This window comes from Rhinoderma darwinii, chromosome 3, assembly GCF_050947455.1.
Source record: "Rhinoderma darwinii isolate aRhiDar2 chromosome 3, aRhiDar2.hap1, whole genome shotgun sequence".
Taxonomy (NCBI): Eukaryota; Metazoa; Chordata; class Amphibia; order Anura; family Rhinodermatidae; genus Rhinoderma; species Rhinoderma darwinii.
In genome coordinates this window covers 320,123,699-320,151,286 of record NC_134689.1, presented here as the reverse complement: position 1 = coordinate 320,151,286, position 27,588 = coordinate 320,123,699, and the positions used below count along the sequence as shown (strand labels likewise).

The 27,588-nt window shown below is 41.2% G+C and overlaps 1 protein-coding gene across 8 annotated transcripts in view; it reads right to left on the bottom strand.

The window, feature by feature from the left end:
* MEF2A (myocyte enhancer factor 2A) overlaps positions 1–27,588 on the bottom strand; it is a 141,767-nt gene that overhangs the window by 63,734 nt on the left and 50,445 nt on the right. For all 8 annotated transcript variants that reach the window (XM_075858243.1, XM_075858237.1, XM_075858239.1 and 5 more), the window contains exons 2-3: positions 9,895–10,091; positions 9,115–9,318 (exon numbers count right to left, since the gene is read on the bottom strand). In XM_075858243.1, the coding sequence (XP_075714358.1) occupies positions 9,115–9,318; positions 9,895–9,948 (258 nt within the window). In that variant the 5' untranslated portion in view covers positions 9,949–10,091. The remainder of the gene's footprint in view (positions 1–9,114; positions 9,319–9,894; positions 10,092–27,588) is intronic.

The window sequence follows — 27,588 nt, the reverse complement described above, 5'->3', positions numbered from 1 at the left end:
ACGCCGGACTTTAGAGACCCTGACCGCTGGCCGTATATTTACGGCCAGCGGTCGGGAACCTGTTAAGGTATTTTTCATTATTATGTATATTCGCTTCTCTTGGACACAGCCGGGTCTTTGATGCTGGGAGAGCTTGGTGTGTTGTTGTTTGGCATAGCAAGCAGGGTAGCCCGCTCTATGAATTATCAAGGCGTCACAAATAGGCTTCTACCTGGCTATACACGTTGTGCCTCATGACGTACACACTATCCCTCCATGTTTCACTCACTTGCACCCCATTATCCATTTATTTCTATTGAGGCACTTCATTTATTACTGCCCCCTATATTTCACTTATAGTATTACACTTGCACACACACTATTCATTTATTATTTCTTACTACACATCCCATGCACCACACACCACTCCCCTCAAGACTAGTGGGAGTGGCTATTATTATTTAAAGCACCTGCTCGCCCTTTCATCAGCATTTCTGGCCTGGCTGTGTCCATTTGTAAGTATGGCCTTTTTCGGTGTTTTTGTATATGTCCCTGTGTTTTTATCGGTTCTGCAACTTTATAATTCTTTTTTTACTAAATTTTTTTTACTTTTTGAGATACAGCTGCTCTGTATCCTGTATACAGAGCAGCTGTATCTTACGCTGAATCCTTAACATGTCAGGTGCGTGGGACTGACGAGTTCAGTGTCAGCGTGTCCTGTGTGTCTCGGATACGCAGGTTCCACCTATAATAGATTACATCTAAGTTACTTAAATGTGATAGATTACAGGTGGATACAGTCGACTACTCTATTGATTCATCCAAAAAAACGGAAACCTTGCGAAACGGAAACCATTAGGAACGGAAGCGTTACCATTGAAATCAATGGTAATGGAAAGATATGATTTCTGTTTGGTTTCTGTTCGTGGGTTCCCCTGACGGAAAGGTCTGCCGGAACCAATGAACGGAGCCCCGACACAGGTGTGAATATAGCCTAATTATTACTGTATGATCTGTACAGATGATGGAGGGTACTCTTTTTTTGTGGTATAAGCAACTCCCAGTATATCATTACCATTGTTCAGGTCATACTGGAAGCTGCTAACCTGACTTTGCAAATGATTTCTGTACTGAAATGTATTTGTACTGAGCTTGGTTCTGGTGCTGTATATATGTATGAGCTTGGTTATGGTGTTGTATATATGTAATAAGCTTGGTTCTGGTGTAGAGCAGATGGCATTGTTGCAATTCATTGTATGTTTAATCAGAACCGGCCTGGTAGTTTTAACCCCTTGAACCACCACCATGCGGTAATACATGACCTGACAATATTTCCAAACATTCCCCTGTATGTTTGTTTCAGATGCAGCAAAATCTTTAAAATAAACTTTTAAAATAGTGCACGCTATATGCGAATTACTATATAAAGGGTCATGGGTCGGTACCTCTATCCTGTAGAGTCACACAGTCCTAACTGCAAACCCACCTTTCCATGCTTGGTTGACATCCCCCTTGGCTGTTATACATCACTACCAGTCTCCTCCAACTTTCTTGGATGCACCATTGCCTTGTAATCCATGAACACGCACCGTTCAGCGAGTTGTACTCTGCCCAGCTTCATCACTGTACCGCGCATGCCACGGAAGTACAATGCAAAGGAGAAGGTTGGTAGTAATGTAGAACAGTCAGGGGGATGCCAATCAAGATCTGGGGTGTGCCATTTCAATTTTCACCTCAGGCAGCAGAAAAGCTAGAATTGGCCCTGGGGCGGTGGCGCCACTGAAGCCAGCTGCCGCCACCCCCTTATGTACTATTTGTACCTGCCTTACAATGACGCTGATTGGCAGGGCAGAAAGACTTGCTCCGCCAATCTGCGCCTTTCAACGATACTAGCGGCGCGATGACATCACACTGCTTCTGTTGTTGAAAGGCGCTGATTGACGGGGCAAGTCATTCTGCCCTGCCAATCAGCGCCGTCGTTCAGCCCCAGCAGACCTGCTCAGAAAAGAGCAGGCCTGTTTTTACATAGGATGATGTGGAAACGGGATCGAGGTGAGTATGTAAAGTTGTTTGATTTTTGGTCTTTATTTTTCCACTTAAAAGTGTGAGCGGCATGATCTACGGGGGGGAAGCTATATGTGGGGCAGTATGTACAGGGGAGCTATATGTGGACCACAAGCTACAGGAGAGGCTATATGTGAGGCACATTTTATACAGGGGGGCCATATGTGGGACACTATATACAGGGGGCTATATAAAAAAAAATCCTCTAGAACAACAAGTATGTACATTATTCTTGTGGAAAAGCAGTGGATTCCTTGGAGTTGGGGCCATCAAGAACTATTCCTCTTTTCATTTACACCTGTTTTAATAAATCTCCCTATGTCTTGTATAGCTGAAAGGTGGTCCTATGTACTCCAGCCCAACACTGGTGGCTGCGTATGGCCTGCAGCGGGCCTGTGTGCTTAAAGAGAACCTGTCACCAGCATTTCACCTATTGAACGTTACTTATCCCTCACTGGCCGCTGCTATAAAAAGTCCATTACCGTTATCCCCTCTCCTAAACTCCTCCTCCGACTGTAAATAACGGTCTGCAAACATTTTGCGCCTTTTATCGTAATAATCCGGTGTCCCTTTGTGCGCACACACCAGAAGAGGACATCAATGCACAAGCGCAGGATTGTGTGTGCTGGGGGAAGACGTGGAGCTGTCAATCTAGAGTAAGGAGGCGGGGTAAACTCTGAAAGACTTGAGGAATGAAGATCTGACTCTTTTCAAATGAAGACCTGACTTTTATGCTCATTAGCATACGGTGTGGGAACACTAAAAAGCTGAATACTAAAGCTACAGAGCCAACTAAGAAGACAATTATAGGTTATATAGAAATGATTTTTCACCCACTACCACCTGGTAGTTCTGGTTTAATAGGTGAAATGCTGGTGACAGGTTCCCTTTAAAAATGCCAGATCTGATTTTAAGTCCCAGTCCGGCCCTGGTTTACACCAAAACCTTGCACACACTGCATAATAAATGTGGGCCCTTGTGTTTTAATTCTCCATAATTTTTCAAAATCGCAGGAAGTTCATTAAATTATACTTCACGCACTATTACCCAACACAGAAGTGATCTGTCAATACTGCACCTTTCATGATTACCTCCAGCTTATTTGCTTTAAAGGGGAACATTTCTATACTGTGGATCATGCAGCCACGTCTCCAAATTGCAAGCCGATTACTTCCAGGCCCAGGCTTACTGAATGTTTAGAGCTGCAGCTCTGTCCTTGCCCTCAAAATGCTCCTCAAGATTACTCAGACTTTATCAGGTTTAAAGATAATGCCTTAAAGGAGAGATCAGTCTGTCTGCAGGGATTGCCCTGTGGAACTCCTGTGTGCCACTCTTTTTATAGTTTGTTGTTCATTGATATCTTTGGGCAGTAGATCCACAAACATGGATTACTTTTACAGTTATACAGGGTGTTTGTGCTGTGGAAGCTTTTTACCGTCATGGTGCATTTATGTGGAGACATTTTTGCTCTATGCAGATGGACATCTCGATCTTTTTTGTGGCACTGCTAGGTGTTCTGATTTCCATGCTGGTCTATGTTGCCAGGGTTGCAATAGGGAAAAGTTTTTCCTACCACTAATATTTATTACCTATCCACAGGTCAGAAGGATCCCCATGATCCTAAAATAGGATAACCCCATCCCCTGTTCCACCTCCTATAGGCAGGAACGGTGGAAAGGGGTTGTATGGAGTGACGGCTTGCGCTCAGCCCTTACCGTCTAAGACCACCACCGATCTAATGTTTATCATCTATTCTGTGGATAGGTGATGAATATTAGTAGTAGTAAAAGCCTTTTAATGGTGATTACATGGGGATTTTCTTTCAGACTAGAAAAATAGTGGCTCTACAGTGTCCCCCCCCCCCCTTTGTATACACTACATAGGTGCGCTAGCTATATATCATACATATATCATCTTTCAAGTGTGAGGAGCCTGTCTAACAACTCCCATGTCTCAGGTTCCTTAACCCATGTGTGTGTGGGGCAGAAGAATATTAGGGATGTCTGAAGACTACAGAATTTTCAAGTTTTAATAATAGTTTTTATTTATATAGTGTGACCAGAATGAATGCTAGCAACAATAAGCGTTTTGGCTATAGGTGTCAAGTGATTAAATAAAAGTAAAAAGGAAAGATCGGAGTGTAACATAAGCCCAAGACAGCGGGCGTGCTGCCTGGGAGTAATGATCGTACCACACACGGAGATGGAGACATCAGGTTTAGGTAGGTTAGTAGATGGTAGAAACACAAGGGGCTCAGTTTCTGAAAGTTGAAGTTCCAGATAGAGAGAGGATGTGATGTTAGAGAGCGGGTGTGATATCACGGGAGTTCTGAATGGACCTAGACAAACATGTGATCTCACTAATCTAGTACCATGTACATACTAGAAGGTTAAAATATGTATGGTATTGATGCATATCATAGGGCTCCTTTCTTTTTAAAAACACATATATATCCATATATATCAGGCTCAGTCCAATATATTAAATAGGAAAAAAAAATATCCTAACCCGAAATGCCCATTAATTATACGTTAGCCTGTTAATATTTCCATCCAGCAAAACATCTCCAAAACACATTGACTTTATTCCAATAAAGTCTTTGAAATAGACAGGCAACGCTTTAACGAAAGATGAAGCCAAGTAACACACTGCAATTTGTCTTCAGGACATTGCTCTGAAAACCGCTGATCTCATTTCTCCTGGCACGGAAGGGTCTTGCCAAAACTCATTAAGTCAAGTATTCAATTGTCATATAAACCTTCCAGATGCATTGCCTCCCTATTTATAAAGCACATGTGCAAAAGAAATTAAGCTTCCTGAAACACGGGCGCTTTATAATTTGCTCTAACAGCTTGACTAATATTGATCTGGGTTGTAGGATTAAATGAGAGCTGCCAGATACCAAACTTCAGCATTATGTTTTATTTGGCCACCAGAATGACCAGTTTTTATGGCTGTCGGTGTAATCTAATGCATTGCTACAGAAGCTTAAAAACATCTGTGAAAACACTTCACGAGCACAGGAATTCGGGGAGAGCCACACGAGGAAGTCTTATGAGGGCGCAGACTTCAAATGCTTATTGTGTCAATACAACGTTTTTACAGGCTCCTGTATTCAGTTCTAAATGAATGTGGGGCAGCTAAGAACGCCGCCATTGCAGCATGTCATCGACGTCTCACTGAAGATATATAAATGCGGTAAATACTCACCGCTATTAAGACTTTGACAGCCACTTTGTACCTCTAATTCTAAAATTGACTTTCTCTGCAGAGATAGCGCCACCCTTGTCCATGTGTGGTGTCTAATATTGTAGCTAAGCTACAACACTCTTACATAGTGATTCACTTAAATGGGGCCTTAGTTGCAATACCTTACACAGCCTATGTACAAGGGTGGCGATGTTTCTGAAAAAATAAGAAGACCCTTTTATACTGAACCTAGACCACTTGTATAAAAGCTTCATACTTCAGACCCCTAGTCTAGACTCCGTGATCACAAACATTTATCCACAAAACGGAGTTCATCTGACCAAGTAGCGTCTGAAAACGTTTAGTTATAGAAATGTAATCATCCTTTATAAAACATTCCAATACTATACGGCGTTCTAGGAGATTGGATGAATAATAAACCACTAAGAATATTTTCAAAAATGAATTCACTGAAATAAATGCCTTGTAAATAATCCTGGACCAAAGCTTTGTACATTTTATTTTAAATAAGGCACAAGAAAGAGAGAAGTGGTTTTTAGCCAAGTCATAATCGGAGTGAAGCTTTTATATTCTAATCATGACTTTGTGGGTTTTAACCCCAGGCACTTTAGTTTTCTCCCACAGTCCAAACACACGCCAGCAGGATAACTAGCTTCTCAAAGAAATGGCATTAGCAAGTTTTTATAGAAAAATTTAATTGTAAGCCTCATAGTAGCAGTACATTCATGTGAAATGCTTATATAAAGGCCCAGTTCACACAGTTTTTTTACGCCGATTTTGATGCGGAAACCACATCTGAATCAACGCCAAAAAATGCCTGAAACGGCGGCCCATTAATTTCAATGGGAGGCGGAGGAGTTTTTTCTGCGGCGGCGCTTGTGGTAAAAAAAAAAAAAAAAGAAGAAAAGAAAAAAAAGCGCCATGCTCTTTATTGCCGCGGTTCCACCTCTGACCTCCCATTGAAATCAATGGGAGGCAGAGAAAGCATTTTTCGCTGCATTTTTTGCCCGTGGCGCTCAATGGCTCATTTATGATAAAAATATATATTAGAAACAAAGCTTATACATAGAACAGTCCTAGTTTACTTTCTGGTCTCTAATTCTTGGGGAACATGAAATAAGAACCGTGGTTTTATCACGTGACCCTAATACCCAATACTTTTAACAGTAGTTTCCGAACATGTTTTAAAAAAAAAATTCCCCTAACATAAGTCCTTAAAATGTTTATAGTTCTTTTTCAGCTATTTGTTAGATTTTTCTTTTTGTGAAAGCTTGCCGACAACTAATATGGCCCCCACAAAAGCAATTGCAGGAGCTATCAGAAGACCTTTAACAGACTCCTGAATGGCAGATCTTCTTAGTTATCTAGTTGTATAGTGACATCTTCCCTGCTCTAGTAGTGGTACTGGCTGTAATGGTAGCCACTCTCGTAGTCACGTTTTCCCAGGAGAAAGATAGTAGGTATAACCAAGAAATGTTAAAAAAACAAACAAAAAAAAACAAAAAAAAAAAACACGCTGCAAATACTCTTTACAGACTCATCCAACTGTAAAATATAAATGGAGTCCGGCAACTAGTGGTTACAACAGGGCAGAGTTAGCAGTTACTTAATGAAAGAGCTATGTAGTGTAGCCTGAGTATTACAAGTAAAATACAAAAGGCAATAGTTTATCATCATCTGTCTCTTCAAAACTAAAAAGAGAATTTGTTGGAATACTCAATCGTAAAGAGTTAATAATCCCTGTCCTCTAAGGCGCTGTTTATATCTGCATCGGAGGCCCTGTCAAAAAGCTTCATTGCAGATGGTCATATTTGATTGGAAGAATGAAGCAGCATGCAGCGCTATTCTATCAGTCAAAATGACAGACATCAGGATGGAGCTCATAAATCAATGGCGTCAATCAGGCGCCGTTGGTGTTCGTTGTGCGACAGATTCTGCACTGTCAATTTTGTTTTTCTTCTTCTATGATGGAACAAAAAAAACAGAATGGAGGGTGAAGAGGTAAACTCAGCCTGTACTCTGAAGTAACTGATTTTACAACAGGGCCAAATTTTGGGTAAGGACACACAGGTGCTATATGACATTATTACACTATATGACTGCGCTATTGATTCAGTCAAAAAAACGAAACCCTTTCACAACGGTGACAAACGGAAACCATTAGCAACGTATCCATCACCATTGAGATCATTGGGGATTCAAACCGAATGTACGGTTTCCGTTTTCCTTTTTGTTGAGGGATTCCCGATGGAAAAAAGTCAGACAGAACCCATCAATGGAAACCAACGCTGATGTGAACACAGCCTAAGAAGTGTTCTTTGAGAAATGCAAACCATTATAAAAATTATATAGTATATTAGATTAATAGAAATAGAATAAGGAATGTCCAGAGATCCTTCTTGCTGCAGTGATCAAAATGATTTTGCTGATTGACTACAGGGATAGGGAGCAGTTCATTAAAACAGTAAGTAGGTCTACCAGAACACCCTGCACCTCAAAAATAAAGCTATACTATATAGCATACAGTATAACTCCCTGGGGTTTTGCTTCCCTCTGAAATCAATCCAAAACAATTATATATATATATATATATATATATATATATATATATATTATTTTTTTTTTTTTATTAGACAGCAGATAGAATTGTTATGGTCCCATCTTTATTCTGTTGAACTGTAAAGAGTTACTTACCATAATGGCAACAACTATTATCACTGCCCGTCTACGTCAGATTTGCATTAAAAGGTTAAAAAAAATCCTCAAAAGCAACTTCCTTAGCTTTTTTGCACGGTTAGGTTTTGTTTTTTTCCACACAACTGAACTTTTCGGTATCTGTTCAGAAAGTAACTTTTAAGGTAATTTTACACGGGAAGATGAGGCAAAAAAAGCGCTCGTATGAACGTTGGCACAGGGTCCCGATTATTGACCGTGTAAACATGGCAGCAATCAGCCGCTTGCTGGATCATCGGCTGATCGCATCCTTTACGCGACCATAAAAATGGAGGTTTGTTGGCAGCACATCTCCCCGCGTAAACAGGGAATGTCCTGCCGACAATATAAAAACTGTTTGGGGACCAACGATCATATTAACGATTGTTCGTCCCCATACTTCGAGCACTTCTCCATGTAAATGGAGCAAGCAAGCGCCGATCGCTAGGCTGTTATTTTTGATTGGCGCTCCTTACTGGGCAAAAAAAATCTGCCTGTGTGAAACCACCCTTAGGGTATGTTCACATGTCAGATTTGCCCATGGCAAATCCGACATGTATTTACTAATGGATCCATGGCAAAAATCCCAGGTTGACACTCTGATTACTGCCACGGATGTGAAGTTGGATGTGCCGTGGTCATGCATTGGGAATAGCCCCATTCAATGGGGCTAATCCAAAAGAGATTCCGTGAGGAATCATTGAAAATAAGTATTTGCCTTTTTATTTGTGGATTTCCAATAGACTAGAACTGGAGGAAGATTGCTTGTTGAAATCTGTGTCAAATCCTAAACGTGAGAACGAGGCCTTAGGGGATAAAACGGTAAAAACTCCACTAATCATACCACCGTGAAAGAACAGGCTGAGAATAATGAATGGCCCTATAGCAACCCACAGAGCTTCCCAACTAAAAACTAGTGCATATATTATAGGAAACAGACTCCAGCTGAGTGAAAACATGAAAAGAAACACCTGGTTGGTTGCCATGGGCAATATCGCGGTTATTTCCTTAGCTCTGCAGTAGTTTGTATGCATGCATTATGCAAACTAAGTTTATATTACCCCAAATATCTTCAGCCCTCAAGCAACCCACAGTCTGGAGGAGTCCTACACTTAGAAATCTATGGGTCCCAACACACAGTACCCTTACCTCCACAATATCAGAGTTGGTCCTGCTCTCATGCGGTTCATTGTATTCCGTGTATTTGAGAAGGACTTTATCCATGTCAGTGCTCGCATACTGAAACAGCTTGTTAGAGCCATTAAAAATGATCAGTGCAATTTCACAGTCACATAGCACACTGAGCTCGTAGGCCTTCTTCATTAACCCAAATTTCCTCTTGGTAAATGTGACCTATAGGACAAAAAATAAAATAAAATCTATAATACATACATACACACACATATATAAAATTAAGGTATAATACATATACATGTTGAATGAACTTTCCTCAGTATGTCAGAACCGATTATCCTGACAGCAGGATGATGCAACCACCAACAAAGCAGACAGAAAATGCATCATCTGAACACTAGGGGCAACATAATACTGAATCAATCAGGGAAGCATGTCATGTGCTCATTCTCAGTTCTGCTGATTGGCTGGAAGTACAAACCTAAAAGTGTGTGTCACATATGGCAAGCCACTTCCCAGGCCCCTGATCAGCACTGTAAAAGTTACAGGTAACCTTTTAAGCCATACCATACACACAGACATATACAGAACTTGGCTAGCATGTGGTGTCAGCACTTCCACTTCACACCCACGAGGCTGATGGTATAGCAGTCCGCTTATTACATAATTAAATTCATTATGGATGAAGTGAAAGCTTCTTTAAAAGGTCATTGAAATAAGTTTTTTGGGGAGAATTTGTGTGTAAACCTTTACCATCAGAAACACAGAACACAACATCTCCTTTGCATTCAGTACCTGTCTGTTTCGTTCATCCATTATCCGCGTAATCTGTATTTTCTTCCTCCCCATTGTCACTTTCTTTCCCTTTTACAATCCACAATAAATGTTATAATCCAAAAAGGTGGCAGTCTCCAGAATTCTAACGCATGGTCAGCAGCTTTCCGTAATTGCTTTCTCGTGCAGCCCAATGCTTCAATTTCTTAGCCAAAATCCTAGAAGAGCAATTTAAAAATGGAAATTATTAAGAAGTTTTTGCAGTGTTAATGCTGAAAAAAGAAGAAATTGTGAAAAAAAGTTAGCCCACCAACATTACACAAACACACATCAAGGCCCACATATATTAATAAAGCTAAAAATAGCTTGGGAATAAAACAGCAGGTAAAAATGTAAGCAACGAAAAGGCAATTACTTGTGAACTGAAAAAGAACACAACAAGCGCAACCATTTTTAAAAAGAATATATATAAATATTAGACACCCGCTGTTTTAACTTCATTTATTGTACAGCACTTAAGAAATGTGATATTTAAGAAAGTAATAAATAAAAACATGGCATTTAAAAGGAGGACCTGTAATGTTTTTTAAAAAAAATAAATAATTTATAACACATACCTCCCCTTATTCCTGGCGTCCTCTCGATTCCAGCACTAGAATTAATTTTTGGCCCTCCCGTTGTCCCGCTACGGCCTTTGTTCGGCTTGGCACCTAATATGCTAATTTTTAAATGAAGGTACAGAGAGGAGGAGACCATCTCTCCGCAGTAGGCGTTGCCTCCTGCATCACTGGGACGCTGTCAAATCAAGAGCGAACAACCTCTCAGTGATGCAGAAGACCCGCTCTGATTGGACAACGTCACAGTGATGTACGCGGAAACGCCTACTGAGGAGAGAGGAGTTTTCCTCCTCTCTGTACTTTTACTCAAAATTAGCACGTTGGGTGCCAAGCAGAGCAGGGGCTGCAGTGGGACAATGCGGGCCCAAAAAAATAAAAGCACTGGAAATCGACAGGACGCCAGCAATGAGGGTAGGTATGTGATTTTAACAACAACAACATCAAAAAAAAAAAAAAAAACACACCTCGACGGCTCCTCTTTAAGTAATTACATACAGTAAATAATGATTTATTTCAAAGTAGTGTGTGTATGTGCAGAAAGATAAGCCTCGTTGGCATCATTTGACCAGAGAAGAAAAAATCAAATAGACATCAAGTCCTAGAACAGTGACCTATATTTCCTTTAGAAGCACCATCTGTGTGACAGTCATCAGTCAGCAGTGTACTGAAAGCTGTATATCAGATGATCTAGAAATCTGGGCCTATTCACAGCTGGAGCTACCCGGATCCAGCCCCCCTCACTTCACATCCCCCCCATAGAAGGCTGATGCTTTGAGGTAGCCCCAAAGTTGAGGCAGGAAGGAAAAAGTACCAGAGCTCATGGGTTCATTTGCATCGTGCTGCCGAGAATTATTTATCATGCAAACTGTGTGATGTTTCACAGACTGTAAGCAGATGTAAAGCTGCGGGAGACATGTGGACAGTGTCTGGTGAGAATTTATTCTTTGCAGCGCTCATCTTAACTATTTAAGTCCAAGACCAGAAAGAATATGCTGCCAAATCCCACGTGGAAATGCTTACAGACAGGTGTCACCTAATCCGCTCACTGCCGGTTTACATTAGTTTTCCATTTTAAAGGGGTACTACAGAAAAATAAAGAACTTTGCTGGTCATGTGATGGACACAGGTGAATGTGTCATTACAAGACACAGCTCTGCTAACTGTACTGTAAGGGTATATTCACACACAAATTTGTTGCAGACATTTCAATGACTTATAAATGCGTTCAATACATCTAAATGGGTTTGTTGCTGCAGCACGCACATGGATTTCTGTAAGCCCTATTCAGATGAATAGGACAATCACGGAAATGTCTGAAAATAATCTGTTGAGTGTGAATATACTCTTACGAGGCATGAAACAAAGTATACTAGGAAATCGTATAACCTTTCTTTGCTGAAACTGTAATGCCCCTTTAAGATTTAAAGAGAAAATGCACTAAAATTGCTTTTGATGCTGTACAATCTACACTACATGCAGATTACGTAGAGTTACCCGTGTTCAATTTAGCACCCCCCCCCCATGGTCCGTAGGACTACGAAGATAAAGGAGACAATACGTATTTTATAAAAATAAAAATTGTTGCCTATGGCAACCAGTTGCCTTATTTCTTTATTGCTTTTTAAATTGATGAAAAACGCATTTAGTAATTTTATTCTGCATTTTTCCTGTGTGGTTTACAAAATGAAAACATTTTTATGGGCAACTATGAGTGTATAAAGTCTAATTCTGAAACAAAAGGAAGACTACAACAAAACTATGGAAAACACGGTGCAGATAATAAAAATCCTATTCTATATTGTTTCTCTTTGATATCACGGCTTGTCAAATTCCAAAGCCTCGCTGAGAAATTGTCAAGGTTTCTACTCACAGCCATGCCAGTTTTCACACATACACTAACAAGCCAATTAACAACCCCACAGTTTGGTTGCTGACGAAACCCATCGAAATGGAGAAATCTTACAAGCACTGAATGACTTTAGCAAACACATAAGGGGAAAAATAGAACACCTAGCTTATTATGACGTCACTCGTGAACCGAGCCGCAGTGAAAAACAGCGGCGCAGAACAAAGCAATATAAACTGCAAAGATGGACGCTCAGAATTGTACATTAGGAATATTTCATTTCAAATATCAAAATAATGGCAACATTATACCTTCATCCTATATCTTCTAATTCATAAGAAAGAAAAAACACACACACACGAAAAACGGTGTGTAAAACGCACGGATTGAATTCGGTTTAGTCTCACTACTATGGAGCCGGTAAAGGATGCCGTATAAGAAAAACTAAAAAAAAAAGCCTTATAAACGTGAACTATAAAATTATTAGCGTTTGTTGATGCTTAAAAGTTAGTCTCATCAGAGACAACCTCTTTCATATTGTAGAATTCATATTCATTTGGCCCCGGGTCCAGTTCTCGGCAAACATCTTATTTCTCTGGCCAGACACAATCGGGCAGGTTTACTTAAACTAGCGTTTCATACACAAGTGTTAATCCAAACTTCACTGGAGTAAAATGCGCCAAATATATTGAGGTGCATTTCTTGGATGTCCGTTCGCCAGGTGTTGAAATCTACGCACAGATTTGCGGTATAATTTAAGCCAACTTCTGGCATAAAATTATAGCGAAACTGCTGGGGTGTGCCGAGAGAATAAGAAAGTCGTACATTTTATCGCAAATATGATGTGCACCAAAATGTTACTTTCACGCATGAGTAAGGGAGCCGAGTCTCTTGAATTTTTGCGGCAGGATGAGCAGGTTTGGAAGGATGACTCCGGGTTCTCGCAAATTATATTGAGAATCATATAAAAAGAAAAAAGGATAAAGGATCTAATATAATTCACACAGTATGATTGCGTTATGAGTATAGTTTCTGATATGGTTAGCCCTAAAGAAGGCGATACCATAAAAAAAAAAAAAGTGAACCCGTAAAAAAGGGAATACCGTGTGCATAACTTGTGACTATATGTTGTTGGAATGTGATACGAAGGGTATCTGCACACGATAGCTGCATTTACGTCTGAAATTACGGAGCTGTTTTCAGGAGAAAACAGCTCCTGAATTTCAGACGTAAATGCATGTACTGGCGTTTTTCGCCGCGTCTTTTACGGACGTAATTTGGAGCTGTTCTTCCTTGAAGTCAATGAAAAACTGCTCCAATTACGTCCCAAGAAGTGTCCTGCACTTCTTTTGACGAGGCTGTAATTTTACGAGCCGTCTTTTGACAGCGACGCGTAAAATGACAGGTCGTCGGCACAGAACATCGTAAAGCCCATTGAAAGTAATGGGCAGATGTTTGGCGACATATTGGAGGCGTTTTTTCAGACGTAATTCGAGGCGTAAACCGCCTACATTACGTCTGAAAATAGGTTGTGTGAACCCAGCCTGAGGGTTCATTCTTACATTGCGGCGCCACATATACATATATATATATATTAAAAAAACACAACAGGTGTTTTTACCGCGATTTGGTTTTTTGTTGCAGATTTTACAGCAAATGCATAGAATAAAAACAACCCACAAAAGTGTGGTAAAAATGCATGCGGTTTTTCTATGCGGTTTTAACTGCACCACAACATCTGAATGGACCTTAGAAGCATGGTGAGGCGGTGCTGTGCCGTTAACGATCACTGTGACCACTGACCTGTGTATTGATTACTTTTTAGCGCCACAAAAGTGGCGTAAAACCATTAATGATTTCCAATCTTTTGTTTCAGATTCTCAGATCCATCCCATTGGTTTTAAACCTTGCTTGCACCATTCGACCACTGTATTTTCAGAAATCGCAGAGTGTTAAGATGCATCATTTACTTGCACTGCAGTCTGGAGGTACTAATGAAATGGAAAGTGGAAAACGACAGAACTATTCTTAGAGCGGAACCTACACGAATACATCCATGACTCTGCTCTTTCACTTCTGTCTCTGCACCCACTTCACTTTCTGCCCACCAAATACACTAAGAAATTTCCACCTATTGCAAAGACTTATTCATCCAGTCCAAAGAAGTGGGCGACACAAACGCCCCATTACTACACTACAACCTCAAACAATGAACCTCAGCCTTGGAAACTTCGGTGAAAGGTCTTCCCCTGGATGACTAAAGCGATGAGGTCTACAGTATTTTTCCTAACCAATACTACAGGCAGTAAAAAAATCATCATAACAATCGTAAGGCTTGAAGAGGATTAAGAAAATCTTTTTATACAATGAATATTTTAAAAAGGTCTTGTCTGGTTTGGACAACCCCTTCTTAGGGTACAGTCAGATGTTGAGGTGCAGGTAAAACGAAAAACGACAAAAAAAATGCATCCAAAAACAGATGCATTTTTATCACGATTTGGTGTGTTTTTGATGTCATTCTGCTTTTACCGCATTGGCTTTGAAAACCGCATCAAATAGCTGTGAAAAAGCATGCAGTTTTCCAAATGGGGTTTTAACCGCACCTCATCTGCAACGTATGAATTGAGCCGTATTTACGGAAGCTCCCATAGACTTCTATAGGAGAGTCCGTGCCGTAATTACTGACAAGAATAGGACCGGTTCTATCTTTTTTTCACCACGGACACCCATCGGTAAAGATACTGAAAGGTGTCCGTGGCCAATAGAAATTAATGGGTCCGTAATTACGGTCAGTATTTACTATCCGTAATTACGGATGAAAAATACGGTCGTGTGCATGGAGCCTGAGCCATTAGAAATATTAAATTTAAACAAACATTGCAAGTTTTTTTTAGTGGGAGTTCTTTTCTTTTGGTTTAGAGGTTGGTTTGGCGTTTTCTTTGTTAGTAGCGTTTTTCTCCCAAAGACCTCCAAAGTAGGACGGGGCAATTAAATAGAAAGATAAATCGAAATTCAGTTAAATCAACGTCATCTTGCAAATTTCGGTCTTATCAATTATTTGCCCCCAGTTTAAACTGTATCTGCATTGTCAGGAAGCATATACAGTTAAAACCAATAGTAGAGCAGGGGACCGTAAGGCCATTCATTATACTGTGTGGAGGGCAGTGTCAGGGGGGTATATTATATACAGCAGGCTCAGGGAATAAATATTAATTCAATGGCGTAACATGCAAATAGGGGGTGAGGCATGCAAAAGGGGTGTGGTCTAAATAAATCGTTCATTAATCGTAATCGAGGTTACATGTTCAATTAATCGTGATTTTGTTTTAGGTGATAATTGCCCAGCCCAACTCCAAAGGTTTTATTATTAAACCTAATCCAAAAAAATGCACGTGTCAAAGTGTGTGATGGAAGTCTTAGGATCCATTTACATGTTGCAGTTGAGCTGCGATTAGAACCACAGACGCAAACACAACAAAAAACTGCATGCGGTTTGGCGATTTGCGTTTCTCAATGCAGTTGCGGTTTTTTTTTTTTACCACAACCGTATCAAGAGATGCATCAAATTGCTGTAAAACCGCATGCGTTTTTCTGATGCGGTTCTGACCGCATGGCATAAATGGACTCTTAGACTACATGCACACGTTGCGCATTTTGCTGCGGAAAATACTCTCCAAAACCACAGCAGTACGGAGCAGGTAAAAACCGCACCTAATCATGCGTTTTTCGGGGCGTTTTTTAGGATTTGATGCATTTTTCTGCACATTTTCATGCTGAGGTTTTTGGAGTGATTTTACACAGCATTAGGCTGGGTTCACACGAGCATGTTACGTCCGTAATGGACGGAACGTATTTCGGCCGCAAGTCCCGGACCGAACACAGTGCAGGGAGCCGGGCTCCTAGCATCATAGTTATGTACGATGCTAGGAGTCCCTGCCTCGCTGCAGGACAACTGTCCCGTACTGTAATCATGTTTTCAGTATGGGACAGTAGTTCCACAGAGAGGCAGGGACTCCTAGCGTCGTACATAACTATGATGCTAGGTGCCTGGCTCCCTGCCGTGTGTTCGGTCCAGGACTTGCGGCCGAAATACGTTCCGTCCATTACGGACGTAATGTGCTCGTGTGAACCCAGCCTTAGGCAGATACAATTCGCAAGCAGAAACGCAAGATAAATTAACATGCTGCAGACTAAAATACACACCGCAGGTCAATTCCCGTGCCAGCTTTACGGCACGCATGGAGCCTTAACATGCATATTTTTGTTGTGGTTGATTAACTCCCATTTATCTGCCGAAACAACAAAAAATTCATGTTAAAAACCCAGCCTAAAGAAAGATTTCATTCAGGTTACTGCTTTTAAGAGGTACAGTACCCATTCTGGCAGGTACAGACGTACACATGTGCATCAGCTGCCTTGTAGAATTGGTTTTATATATCTGCACCTGGAACTGATCAAAGATAATCCTGGACGCCAGTGAAGGAGCGCAGCTGTTACACAATATACCAGTTACGTCTGTAGATATCTGACCTTCACAACAGAGGAACGCTGGAATCTGACTGGCAGCAAGCAAATTAACGCAATGGGGCAGATTTATTAAGTTTGGCATTTCATACACAAGTCGTAATATAAAGCGGATTGGAGTAAAACGTGCCTAATTTATTAATGGGGTTTTCCCATAATCACGAGAACGGTTTCTGGGAACACCATAGGAATGGAGCGGTAGTGCGCTAGCCGAGCGCCATCTTCGGCTGTCCCATAGAAATAAATGGTGCGGTGGTTGAGCATGCGCACTATGGGGCTCCTAGGAAAAAGGCAAGGTAAGCCTGTTCTTGTGATCGGTGGGGGTCCCAGCAGCTGGACCCCCACAATCAGATATTTATCACCTGTGGATAGGTGATAAATACGGATTGTTGGAAAACCCCTTTATGTGGCGTACGCTTCTTAATAAATCTCAGGATGTCTACGCATGAGAAAGAAAAATCTACGCCAGCTATGAGGTGGAGATTTCTGCTATAAATTACGCCAGTTTCTGATGTAAGTTATAATGAATTTAATGGAGCATGAGTGGCCACGCCTCCTCCCGCTATTCCCCCTTGATTTTAAATTCGCAGGGGTTGGCGTGAAAATGCAAATGTCGCAACATTTTTGCACAAATTGCGACTTTTCTACACCAGAAAACTGGCATAGCGTGCTTGATTTGCCCCAATATCTACTAGCACTGTATAATAGACACCACGAACAAGACATAATGCATTTACATAAAGCTCTGCTAAATTCAGCACTGCTACATACAGTACCATATTACGCAGCATACCCCATTCACAGATCATTGATCATTAAAAAAGTATTAATGCTCAGAAGGAATAAAGCTGCAGAAGATTTGTTTATTTGGACAGATGTGTTCTATACATGAAAGGATCAATGATGATGAAGAAACGACTAGGTAACAGTTAGAGATTAGCCATGATGCTCCCAGTCAACCTCTTCACCTCCCGCCGAGCCTACATATGAAAGTCAGCAGGTTGTCTCCTCACCAGCCTTCCTGAGGAAACCTGTGGCCTCTAATGATTTCCACCAGTCTTGATACACATTCACAACGCCTCTTCTTTATGTATTCAATGTAAGATCACCCGGTAAAACTCTGCCGCAGTGCTTCAGAGGAGCCTGGCATCATGGAATCCTGCCATGTCACAGCATGTACAATATCCCACTAAACATGTTCAATCAGGGTGTGCCACACAAATGATCACGCACTACTGAAAGTGTGCCAGTTGCAGACACTGCTTGCTCTTTAACCCTTGCAGTATTCCCTTAGTAGGCGACAGGGCTCTCCATCACCCATATACATAAGAGTGCAGGCAAGTGTGCGTGTAAACTAGACAGACACGCTTATCCCACTGGTTCAGAAATGGAATGGGACTTCAAACAGTAAAAAGTCAGGTCAAGTTTCCGACTATATTTTTCCTTATGTCAATATGCTGCTAATGTTTCTATTTTTCAGGCTGCACTCAATACATTTTTCTCTGTTTAAATTCCCATACTTCCAAGACAAGATTGTAGACTCCTTTGAAGTCATAGAAAAAAAACGACTCAGCATCCACAAGGATACACAAAACAGATTTGCTGATCTCCTCACTCCACCTGGACATCACGGGTGTCAGCCGTACATTACTGCACTGGTAGAAGTGCGGCCGTCAAGGATGCCATAGCCACAGAGGTTTCACCCCATCAATCTTTGATCATTCTACAATACCCCACTATGCACCACGAAACCTCGAATAAACACAAAACTTATGTAAACTTTCACTATATATTGACTGGAGAACAGTAACTGACTGGGAACTTCATAGAGAAAATAAGGGTATGTTCACACGTACAATTTAAAACGGCTGAAAATCACGGAGCAGCTTTCAAGGGAAAAAAAATAAATTTGTATTTTATTTTTTTTTATTAGCGTTTTTTTAATTGTCCCTATGAAAAGCAGCTCAAGAAGGGACATGCTCCTTTTTATGTGACGTCTTTTAAAACATCGGCATAAAAAAACAACCCGTCTGAACTAAACGCCGGTTTTCCCATTGATTGCAATGGGAAACTTCTATCATCAGCCACCACTGACAGACAGGTTCCTGTCACACAGGTTTAATGCAGAAGAATATAGTGCAGCCTCCCTTTCTGTATACTTATCGTTTCTCAGCTTATTTAGGAGAATGTAGAGAGAATGATAATCTGTGTCCCCCAGCATGCAGAAATGGTATGGTCTTTAGCTGGTCACGTGATACTGTGCTCAAGCATCATGGGATTGGTAGCAAAGCAGAGAGGAAGAGAAAGCTGGGGAAATCTAAGAATGAAGATGGAGGCTTTTTTTTAAAGCACAGACAAGGCAACCGTTCTAAAAGTAAGTACAGTATACATAAAAGTGTAGAGCGTGGTATACAGTCAGGGGGGGGGGGGAGGTGCAAGGATGGAAAGTTGTGTTTCCACTGGAGGTCTTCTTTAATATTTAAATGCTTTACACCAATGTCCACCCATTATTGGACCATGCCCATAACACTTTAGCAAAATAAGAAGCCAATGGATTATTGGGAATTCTGTATAAACTGCTTAGTCAGCCTTGAAATGTTCTGTTCTTTTTACTATGTATGTGTACTTTAGTTTTTAAACTAGGTCTTTATTTTAGTTCTTTACCATAACCTCCACTTCACTGCAACAAAATACGCATTTCACGAATCTCAGGGGTTTCCCCTTTTTTAACAAGTTAGATTTCCTAGAACAGAAAACACCTGCAGGATATTTAGAAAAGACAATGAAGGAGATATACTAAGCAAAAAATGCCCCCAAAATACAGGTGTACATGCCGTGTACCAAACGTATTGTGTTTTAGACACTTTGGCATTTTCCTAGTGTCTAGAATAAAGGGTGTGGCCAAAATGTCATAAAAAGGGGCCAGTTTCTAGAAAACATGTCTAGCAAGATGCACCAAAGCGATCATACAGCTTGTGCTACGGTGATAAATTTGCCGCAGTTTCTGCCTGTTATGGTTTTATCCAGTCTGTTAGAAGGATCCCCCAACAAAAAGCGGATCACAAGAAGTTCTCCAGCTGGGATTCCCTGGCGTTCAGCGGAAAGCTGTGGGTAAACCTATTAGCATGTGTTCAGTTTCTCTGCAGCACCCTCGCAGGGGAGACGAAGCGTTAAACTGTTCCCAATAAAACCTATGAGCTGTCCGTATAATGCATGGCCATGCCAGGTAATAAGACACTTTTTACATCTACTCTCTGCTCTAGCTAATATAGTGGGTTCCTTAACAGGGACACTTTATTAACTCATGATTCTCAAATAGGGAATTTGTAAACCAGACAACCCCTCTAAGGAAGAAAGAAGCAATCTGCTTGGGCGCATATATTTAGAACTATGTATATATGTATTCTTATTTTTTTTTTTAATAAACATTTTATTGCACAGTGTTTAGGGAGATTGTAATATGTAGGGGCTTCTCAAGGGGTCTTGGGATGCGGAGATTATTTGCCACAGAGCATGTCTCCGACATGTGTAGCCTACTGGCTCAGCAGAAAGATACTAATAGGAGGCACTCTCCACCATGCGGAAATAATTCTGGGAGGCATTGAGTGGTTTATGCTCTTGTATGACTTTTACCAATTTATCAAGTGTAAGCATCACTGTACAAATGGATCAATGGGAATATGCTGGTCTCAATGGTCTTCAGATTACATTGCAGCTCCTCTGGTAAAGCACTACAAGGCTTCTTTTGGGTCATCCATATGGGGTGTCTGTTTCCAGCAGACCAATGCTGTGTACAAGCACAACTGATAATACCATTGCAAGGGGAGTCAAGGTGTGTAGAAGGTACAAGACTTGTGTTACGTATTTTAAAAAAATATATGTCTCGAATCGTGGAAAGCACAACATTCTCTGTTTGGAATAAAACACGGATACTCGACATTGTATAGGAAATGCACGTGCATTAGAAATATGCTGTGTTCACGCTATGAATTAAAAAGCATTGAGAAAACTGGTACAGACATCAAAAAAGCTGCGTACAGGAGACGCATAACAGGAGAATTGTTGGACCACATAGCAACTAGATAAATGTAGTAATCTCAACCGCTAAAGTTCAACGGTTTGTCTATACAGGATGTCCATTGTACTCCTAGTAACACAAGCATTGCAGCAAAATGCATGCGATACATTCAGATATACATTCCCCTTTTAAGGTAACTCATCCATGTGCTATTCACTTGATATTTTTTATTTTGGGTGCTCCTCTATGGGCACCCACACATGTAACGGATTTGTTGCAGACTTTCCACTGTGAATCCGCAGCAAAATCTACATGTTAGGCTCCATTCGCATCTGCGTTGGGGTCCCGTTCTGACGGAACGTCTGAGGTTTCCATCAGAACGGGACCCTGAGCAGAAAATTCAGAGGTTTCCGTTTCCATCACCATTGATTTCAATGGTGACGGATCCGATGCCCATGGTTCCCGTTCGTGTCTGTTGTGCACCGGACCCGTCGTTTTGCCGGAAGCAATAGCGTAGTAGACTCCGTCACGTAGTAGACCTCCGTCACGTGTGCAGTAACCTGCTTTTGAAAATGTAACATACTATAAATTATATCAAATACAATACAGTTGATCTGAAAAATATTAGGCTGATTTAGAGGAAACAGACTCCAAATCCAGGCGTTTTTTAGAGCGGATTTTCTAATAGTTTTTCAATTTTACAAGAGTATTTAAAGCATATTTTGAGGTGTAGTTTCGTAGCGTTTTGTGAACTGTCAATGGGAAAGAGTTAAATGGAAAAAAAACAGCATGTAAAACGCTGCAGGAAGCAACATGTCCCTTCTTTTACTCTGCATTTCTTCATGCTGCAGCGTAAAAATATGATTCGTATAAACTACGCAACTTATTTCCCATTGAAAATATTCGGTGCGTAATACGACTGTTTTACGTGCCAATATACACCTGAAAATATAGCGTGTTAACATAGTCTGGCATTCTGAAGGCTTTAGGCTATCAGACTAGTCTAGTTTAAACGCGTTTTTGACTCCATATTGGGGTACTGGAGTTTTACCGTAGGCCTGAGTTCACGCTGCGTATCCGCCCTGGTGGCCGCAGGGAATTTCCGGCGAATTGCACCAAACGGTCGTGTCGTTTTTCGTCCAGAATGGCCGTTGCGTTAAAGAGCAGCATTTAGCTGGCCTGCTAGAAGGCCGTTCAGCCTGTGATTGGATGCAGCGGCGGTCACGCTGGAGGGAGGAACACAGACTTTTGGGAAATAATATTTTTATTTTCTAAATAGTGTTTTTTGCAGGCGGAATCGCTGCGATTCCGCCCCATAAATCGCAACAACTGCTATTTGTTGCAGGTTTTATCTCTCCATGGAATTCAATGGGGAAAATATGCAAACAAATAAGCAGCGTTTACGCAAATACAATAGACATGCTATAGAATAACATTCCGCACCGCATGTCAATACCTGAGCGTTTTTTCCCGCTCAGTATTTACACAGTGTGTGGATGAGATTTGGTTTATCTCATCCACACTGCTGCTACTGTATTATGCTGCTTTTTTTCCGCAACTAATTCCGTTGCGTAAAATCTGCAGTATTTTCGCAACGTGTGAATGTCTTAAATGTCTTGCATAAGGATTACCGGATTCTGGCCCTGTCACCCTGCCTTGTTCCAAACACAATACAAGGAATAATGAGGATCTGAAGTCATAGTGCCCAAACTGGAACAGCAGTCACAGGGGATCAGTGTTACCTTCAGGGCTCATTCAGACGAACGTGAATAACATCCGTGTGCTGCAAAGGAAATCAAGCGCAGCACACGGACCCATTGATTTCAATGTGGCCGTTCACACATGCAGGAGTTTTCACGCAGCGAGAGTCCGTTGCGTGAAACCCGCTGAATGTCCTATATTGGTGCGTTATCATGCACCAACGTGCCCATTGAAGTCAATGGGTGTGTGAAAACTACGCACCACACACGGATACACATCAATTCAATTGAAAATAATAATAATAAAAAAATAATAAAGTGCTTTGCGAGTGCGTGAAGAACGCATGCCACTCGCAAAGCACACTGATGCATAACGGACCAGATTCACGAGCGTGAATGTAGCCTAATTGACTGTCAAGTTGTTATCCACAAAATAAAAATTTTAAAAAAAGAATTAAAAAAGCTGCCGGAGTTTACTGCAATCTTTGCAGTGAAGGTACAAAACGCAACTGCATCGCAGGCTGCACCATTTCGCTGTAAAAAGGCATGCAATTTTTTTGATACAGTTAACTGCACCACAATTGCAATGCCTGAATGCAGTCTAAGTAGAGAAATGTCATTTGACTTCTAGAGTACCACACATGAAACATAGAACGCGTTGCACAACTCGACACGGTCATGTCTTGCAGGTGATAAACAAGAAAGGAGTTGTGTTTTTCTTTTGATGCAGAAAGCACTTTCCGAGCAGACCAGCCTAAAGCTAAACACTAAAGTCTTTAATCTCTGTAAAACTGCTTGAAGAGATTGGACAAAATGACACTATGAAAGAATCACCGATCTCTCCGACCCGTCCAAGGACAACTGGTGTGCACTTTGTATGGTCAAGACTGCATCCCGGCCTCTCCCATCCCGCAAGCAGGAAATAAATGATGGTTTCAAAGGCATCTCTGTATGAGCAATGTCCGGGTCAGATTTCAAAACAGATCCAGTCACACTTCCACTACATTTGCTGTAAAGAGCAGGGTTTACAAAAAAGTCTTGCCAACATGCTGCTCGCTTCAAAGCCACAGAATGGTTTGTTATCTTATTAAATTCAGACAGAGAAAATATCAGACATAAAAACGACACATTCCACTTAAGGCTGTCAGACATCAAACACTAGCAGGCTATTCGGGACTTGCTAGCTGAATAAGTTCAAGAATCTGACGGTCTACTGTGCGTGACGGCAGACATCTTTTCTTGCAGCACATTTAAATTGTGACAAGTACCAAACTATACAGTGAAGCGGAGTAAATAGGATTCATGGAAAAATATTAACCAATATGGAGGTCCAGGGACTCGGATTAGCATCCTACAGAACTTCTCTACACAAAATGAGTGGACATGTATTTTTTATGTCCTAGGGGGATCCTGGTCATGAGCACAGGAATGAAGTATGCAATTAAATATGTATGTTGTATAAAAACAACTAGTGACTCGGCAGGAGGGTATTACCTAAGGCTCAATCACACAACTGTCCTTTTGGCATATGCCAGCCGGTAAGCGTCACCAGACATTTTTTGCTCTATAGAATAGCGTAGAACAGTAGCGGATACAGCAAATAAACATATCACGCAGTATATGTTTTTGATTTTACTATGGTAGCCTATTAGCGATGTATCCCACTTTACTCAAGGGAAGCTGCACTTTTTTTCTCTTCTTCCAACGCAACTAAAATAAAGAATTTCTATAATTTAGCTCCTATGCGGACCTATATATTTCCATGGTAACAGACTACTAACATTGTGTAGTCTGATCCTGCAGTCATATTGCCATCCATCGGTCCCCTACTTAATTTCAAATTTTAACTTCGTAAGAATGAGGGCCAGATGTAAAGAAGTATGATAGCGGGATCAGAGCACACACAGTTTGCGGTATATTACAATGGAGATATATAGGTCTGCAAAAAAGCTATAGACAGTAAACGGTAGAGGTTTTATCTTTAAAAGACCATTTGCAAAATTGCTTAATGTTTCATTTTAGAAGCAATGGAATAAAAAATAAAAAAAATCTGGTTGCAAAGGTCACCTCTCCTGAAATGTCTATTATAAAAAGGGTTTTCTTGTTAATTTATGGCCTAGACATAGGACGTGCCACAAGCGTCTGATAGATGCAGGTCCCACCTCGTGGACCGTTACCCATCTCTAGAACGGTGAACTACGTTACTTCCGTAGCACCAGTTACAGCAACCTCGTAGCTTGCTGTGATACGCCGTTTACGTATTTCCCATATAATTCCATGAGTTACAAAAAACGGTTTCTGTACTGCCGACCACCTCGCCAGTCAGTGGCCGGAGAGCAGCGAGAGAAGGTAAGACGTGGGTCAGGAATCCCAGTCTAGAGATAGGCGCGGGTCTCAGAGGTGGGACTTGCATCTTTTGGACATTTATGGAATATCCTGTGGATATGTCCTAAATGTCCAAGATGGGAAAGCCCATTTAATAAATATTTGTATTTTGCACAAAATAGCAATTCTGGAACAACTTTTCTTAGAACTCTGCGTTGTGCCGTTCCTCTGTTAATCCTTATAGAAGTTGATGAATAAAATTTGACAACTGGGTGTTACCATTTCCTTTGTCAAAGGGGCGTGTTCCTATACAGTCTGAGACTTAGAGCGCATGGTCAGTATGTGTAGGGACACCCCCCAGCCGGGAACTCCAAGTTGACCATTTATTCATAAAATTTCTATGAGGAATAACAGAGGAACGGCACAATGTAGGGCTCTAAGAAAAGATGCTCCAGAATTGTTATTTCATGGGGAATACAATTTATTTACTAAAACTGACATGTCATGAGAGGTGAAGAGTCATCTTTAAGATCTTAAAAAAAAATTTTTGATGTACACACAAAGAACTACAGTATTAGTAGAGACTCTGTGCCAACAAAGTTCTACTGCAGCTGGAGTCTAACAGGTTACCAAAGCCTGTAAAAACAGTAAGAAAAATAAACGGATAAGACTGCTGCTCCAGAGTATGTAAATAATTGGGTAGTGCGGCTTACATAACTATATAATTATACATAGATTGTCAGCTGAAGGGGTTAGTTGTATCAGCTCACTTCTAGGATACTAGTATTGCCAAGTTGTCTCAACTTGTCTGGCACACAGCTCAACAGAATCTGTTGTAGATATTTATCTGTTTGACTAACACTTCTGCCATAATTGCATTACAAGCCAAGAGAGTGCTGGACTGACATACCGTTCATATAAAAGGGCATAACTGCAACTAATCTTTACATAGAGGTTTCGCAACGCAGAAAGAGTGCTCAAACCATTATGGAAAATCACTAGGCCACTATGGGTACAGTTTTCATTGAATAGATAGTTTTAAAAGCGGACACTGAAGATAGTAAATTGGAAGACTCGTTTTGTATTCACCCCAGAGAAAAGCTGAATACTAATTTCATCCATGAAATGTCTTTAGAAAGTGTTTGGGTAGATGTACACGCGGCAGAAATGCAGCAGATTTTCCGTTTGAATTAACAAAACAGAAAATCCGCAGTGAAACACAGTACTAGCCATGTATAGAGGATTTTAACCCCTTCCCGACATTTGCCGTATGGGTACGTCATGGAAAGCATTGACTTCCCGCATCTTGACGTACCCATACGCCGAATGTTTGGGACCGACTCAGAAGCTGAGCCGGTGCCTTCATCACCGGATCTCAGATTACAGCTGACATCCGGCTGTAACGGCGGGGACCGAAATTAGCTTCGATCCCCGCCATTAACGCCTTAAGTGCAGCGCTCAAACACGATCGCTGCACTTAAGGTGTTTGCAGCTCATCGGAACCCCAGCAATGAAATTGCCGGGGTTCCGGAGGCTGCAATGGCAACCGGAGGCCTAATATTGGCCTCCCGGTCTGCCTACCACCGAAGCCGGTCAAGATCCTCCCGGTGGCGGAGCCTGATCGGCTTCCGTAGCTGCCGGCAAGATGGCGCCGGGTCAGGAGCTGATCCGGCGTCATCAGCGGTGGAAGTCAGCTGTATGTTACAGCTGACATCCACCTGTAACGGCAGGAACCGGAGCTAGCTCCGATCCCTGCCATTAACCCCTTCGATGCAGCAATCGAAAGTGATTGCTGCATCGTAGCGGTTACTAGCAGATCGCCAGCCCTGACAGGCAATCAGGACTGGCGACTGCTGTTATGGCAACAGGAGACACAATGGCCTCCTGCTCTGCCATTAGGGAAGCCGATTTAGGCCCCGCCGGGAGGCGAAGGCTAATCGGCTTGCTGTCAGTGAATGACTGACAGATCTAATACATTGCACTACATAGGTAGTGCAATGTATTAGAAAAAAAAAAATCTGACCGTTGGACCTTCAAGTCCCCTAGTGGGACTTGAGAAAAAGTGTAAAAAAAAGTATAAAAAAGTGTAAAAAAAAAAGTGCAAAAAATAAAAGTTTGAAAACAATAAAAGTTTCAAGTAATCAAATAAAACACAATCCCCTTTTACTCTTATCAAGTCATTTATTATTGAAAAATAATAATAAACCATATGTATTTGGTATCACCGCGACCGTAACGACCTGAGGTATCAAAATATTATATTATTTATTGCACGCGGTGAACAGCGTAAAAAAAAACAAAACGCAAAAAACGTTACCAGAGTTTCTGTTTTTTGGTCACTTTGCCCTACACTTATCCAAAAATAGTACCTATAAAAACTATAGCTCGTCCCGCAAAAAACAAGCCCTCATACAACTGGCCCTCATACAGCTGGAAGCGACGGTGCCCGTATTATACCAGGACAACACTTCCCAGCAAAATTCCCCAAACTGCAAAGGCGCGGAGTGTGGATCAAAAGGGGGATAATAAAGGACGCCATATATCAGTGCGACACCGGCCTGTGCAGAAAGGATTGTGTCACAGCGTAACACACATCTATGGATCATTTTATTGTTTTTTTTTTACCCCATTATTATACCACCTGACTATGCCCCTTATATACTCCGCCCGGCTTACATATGCCCT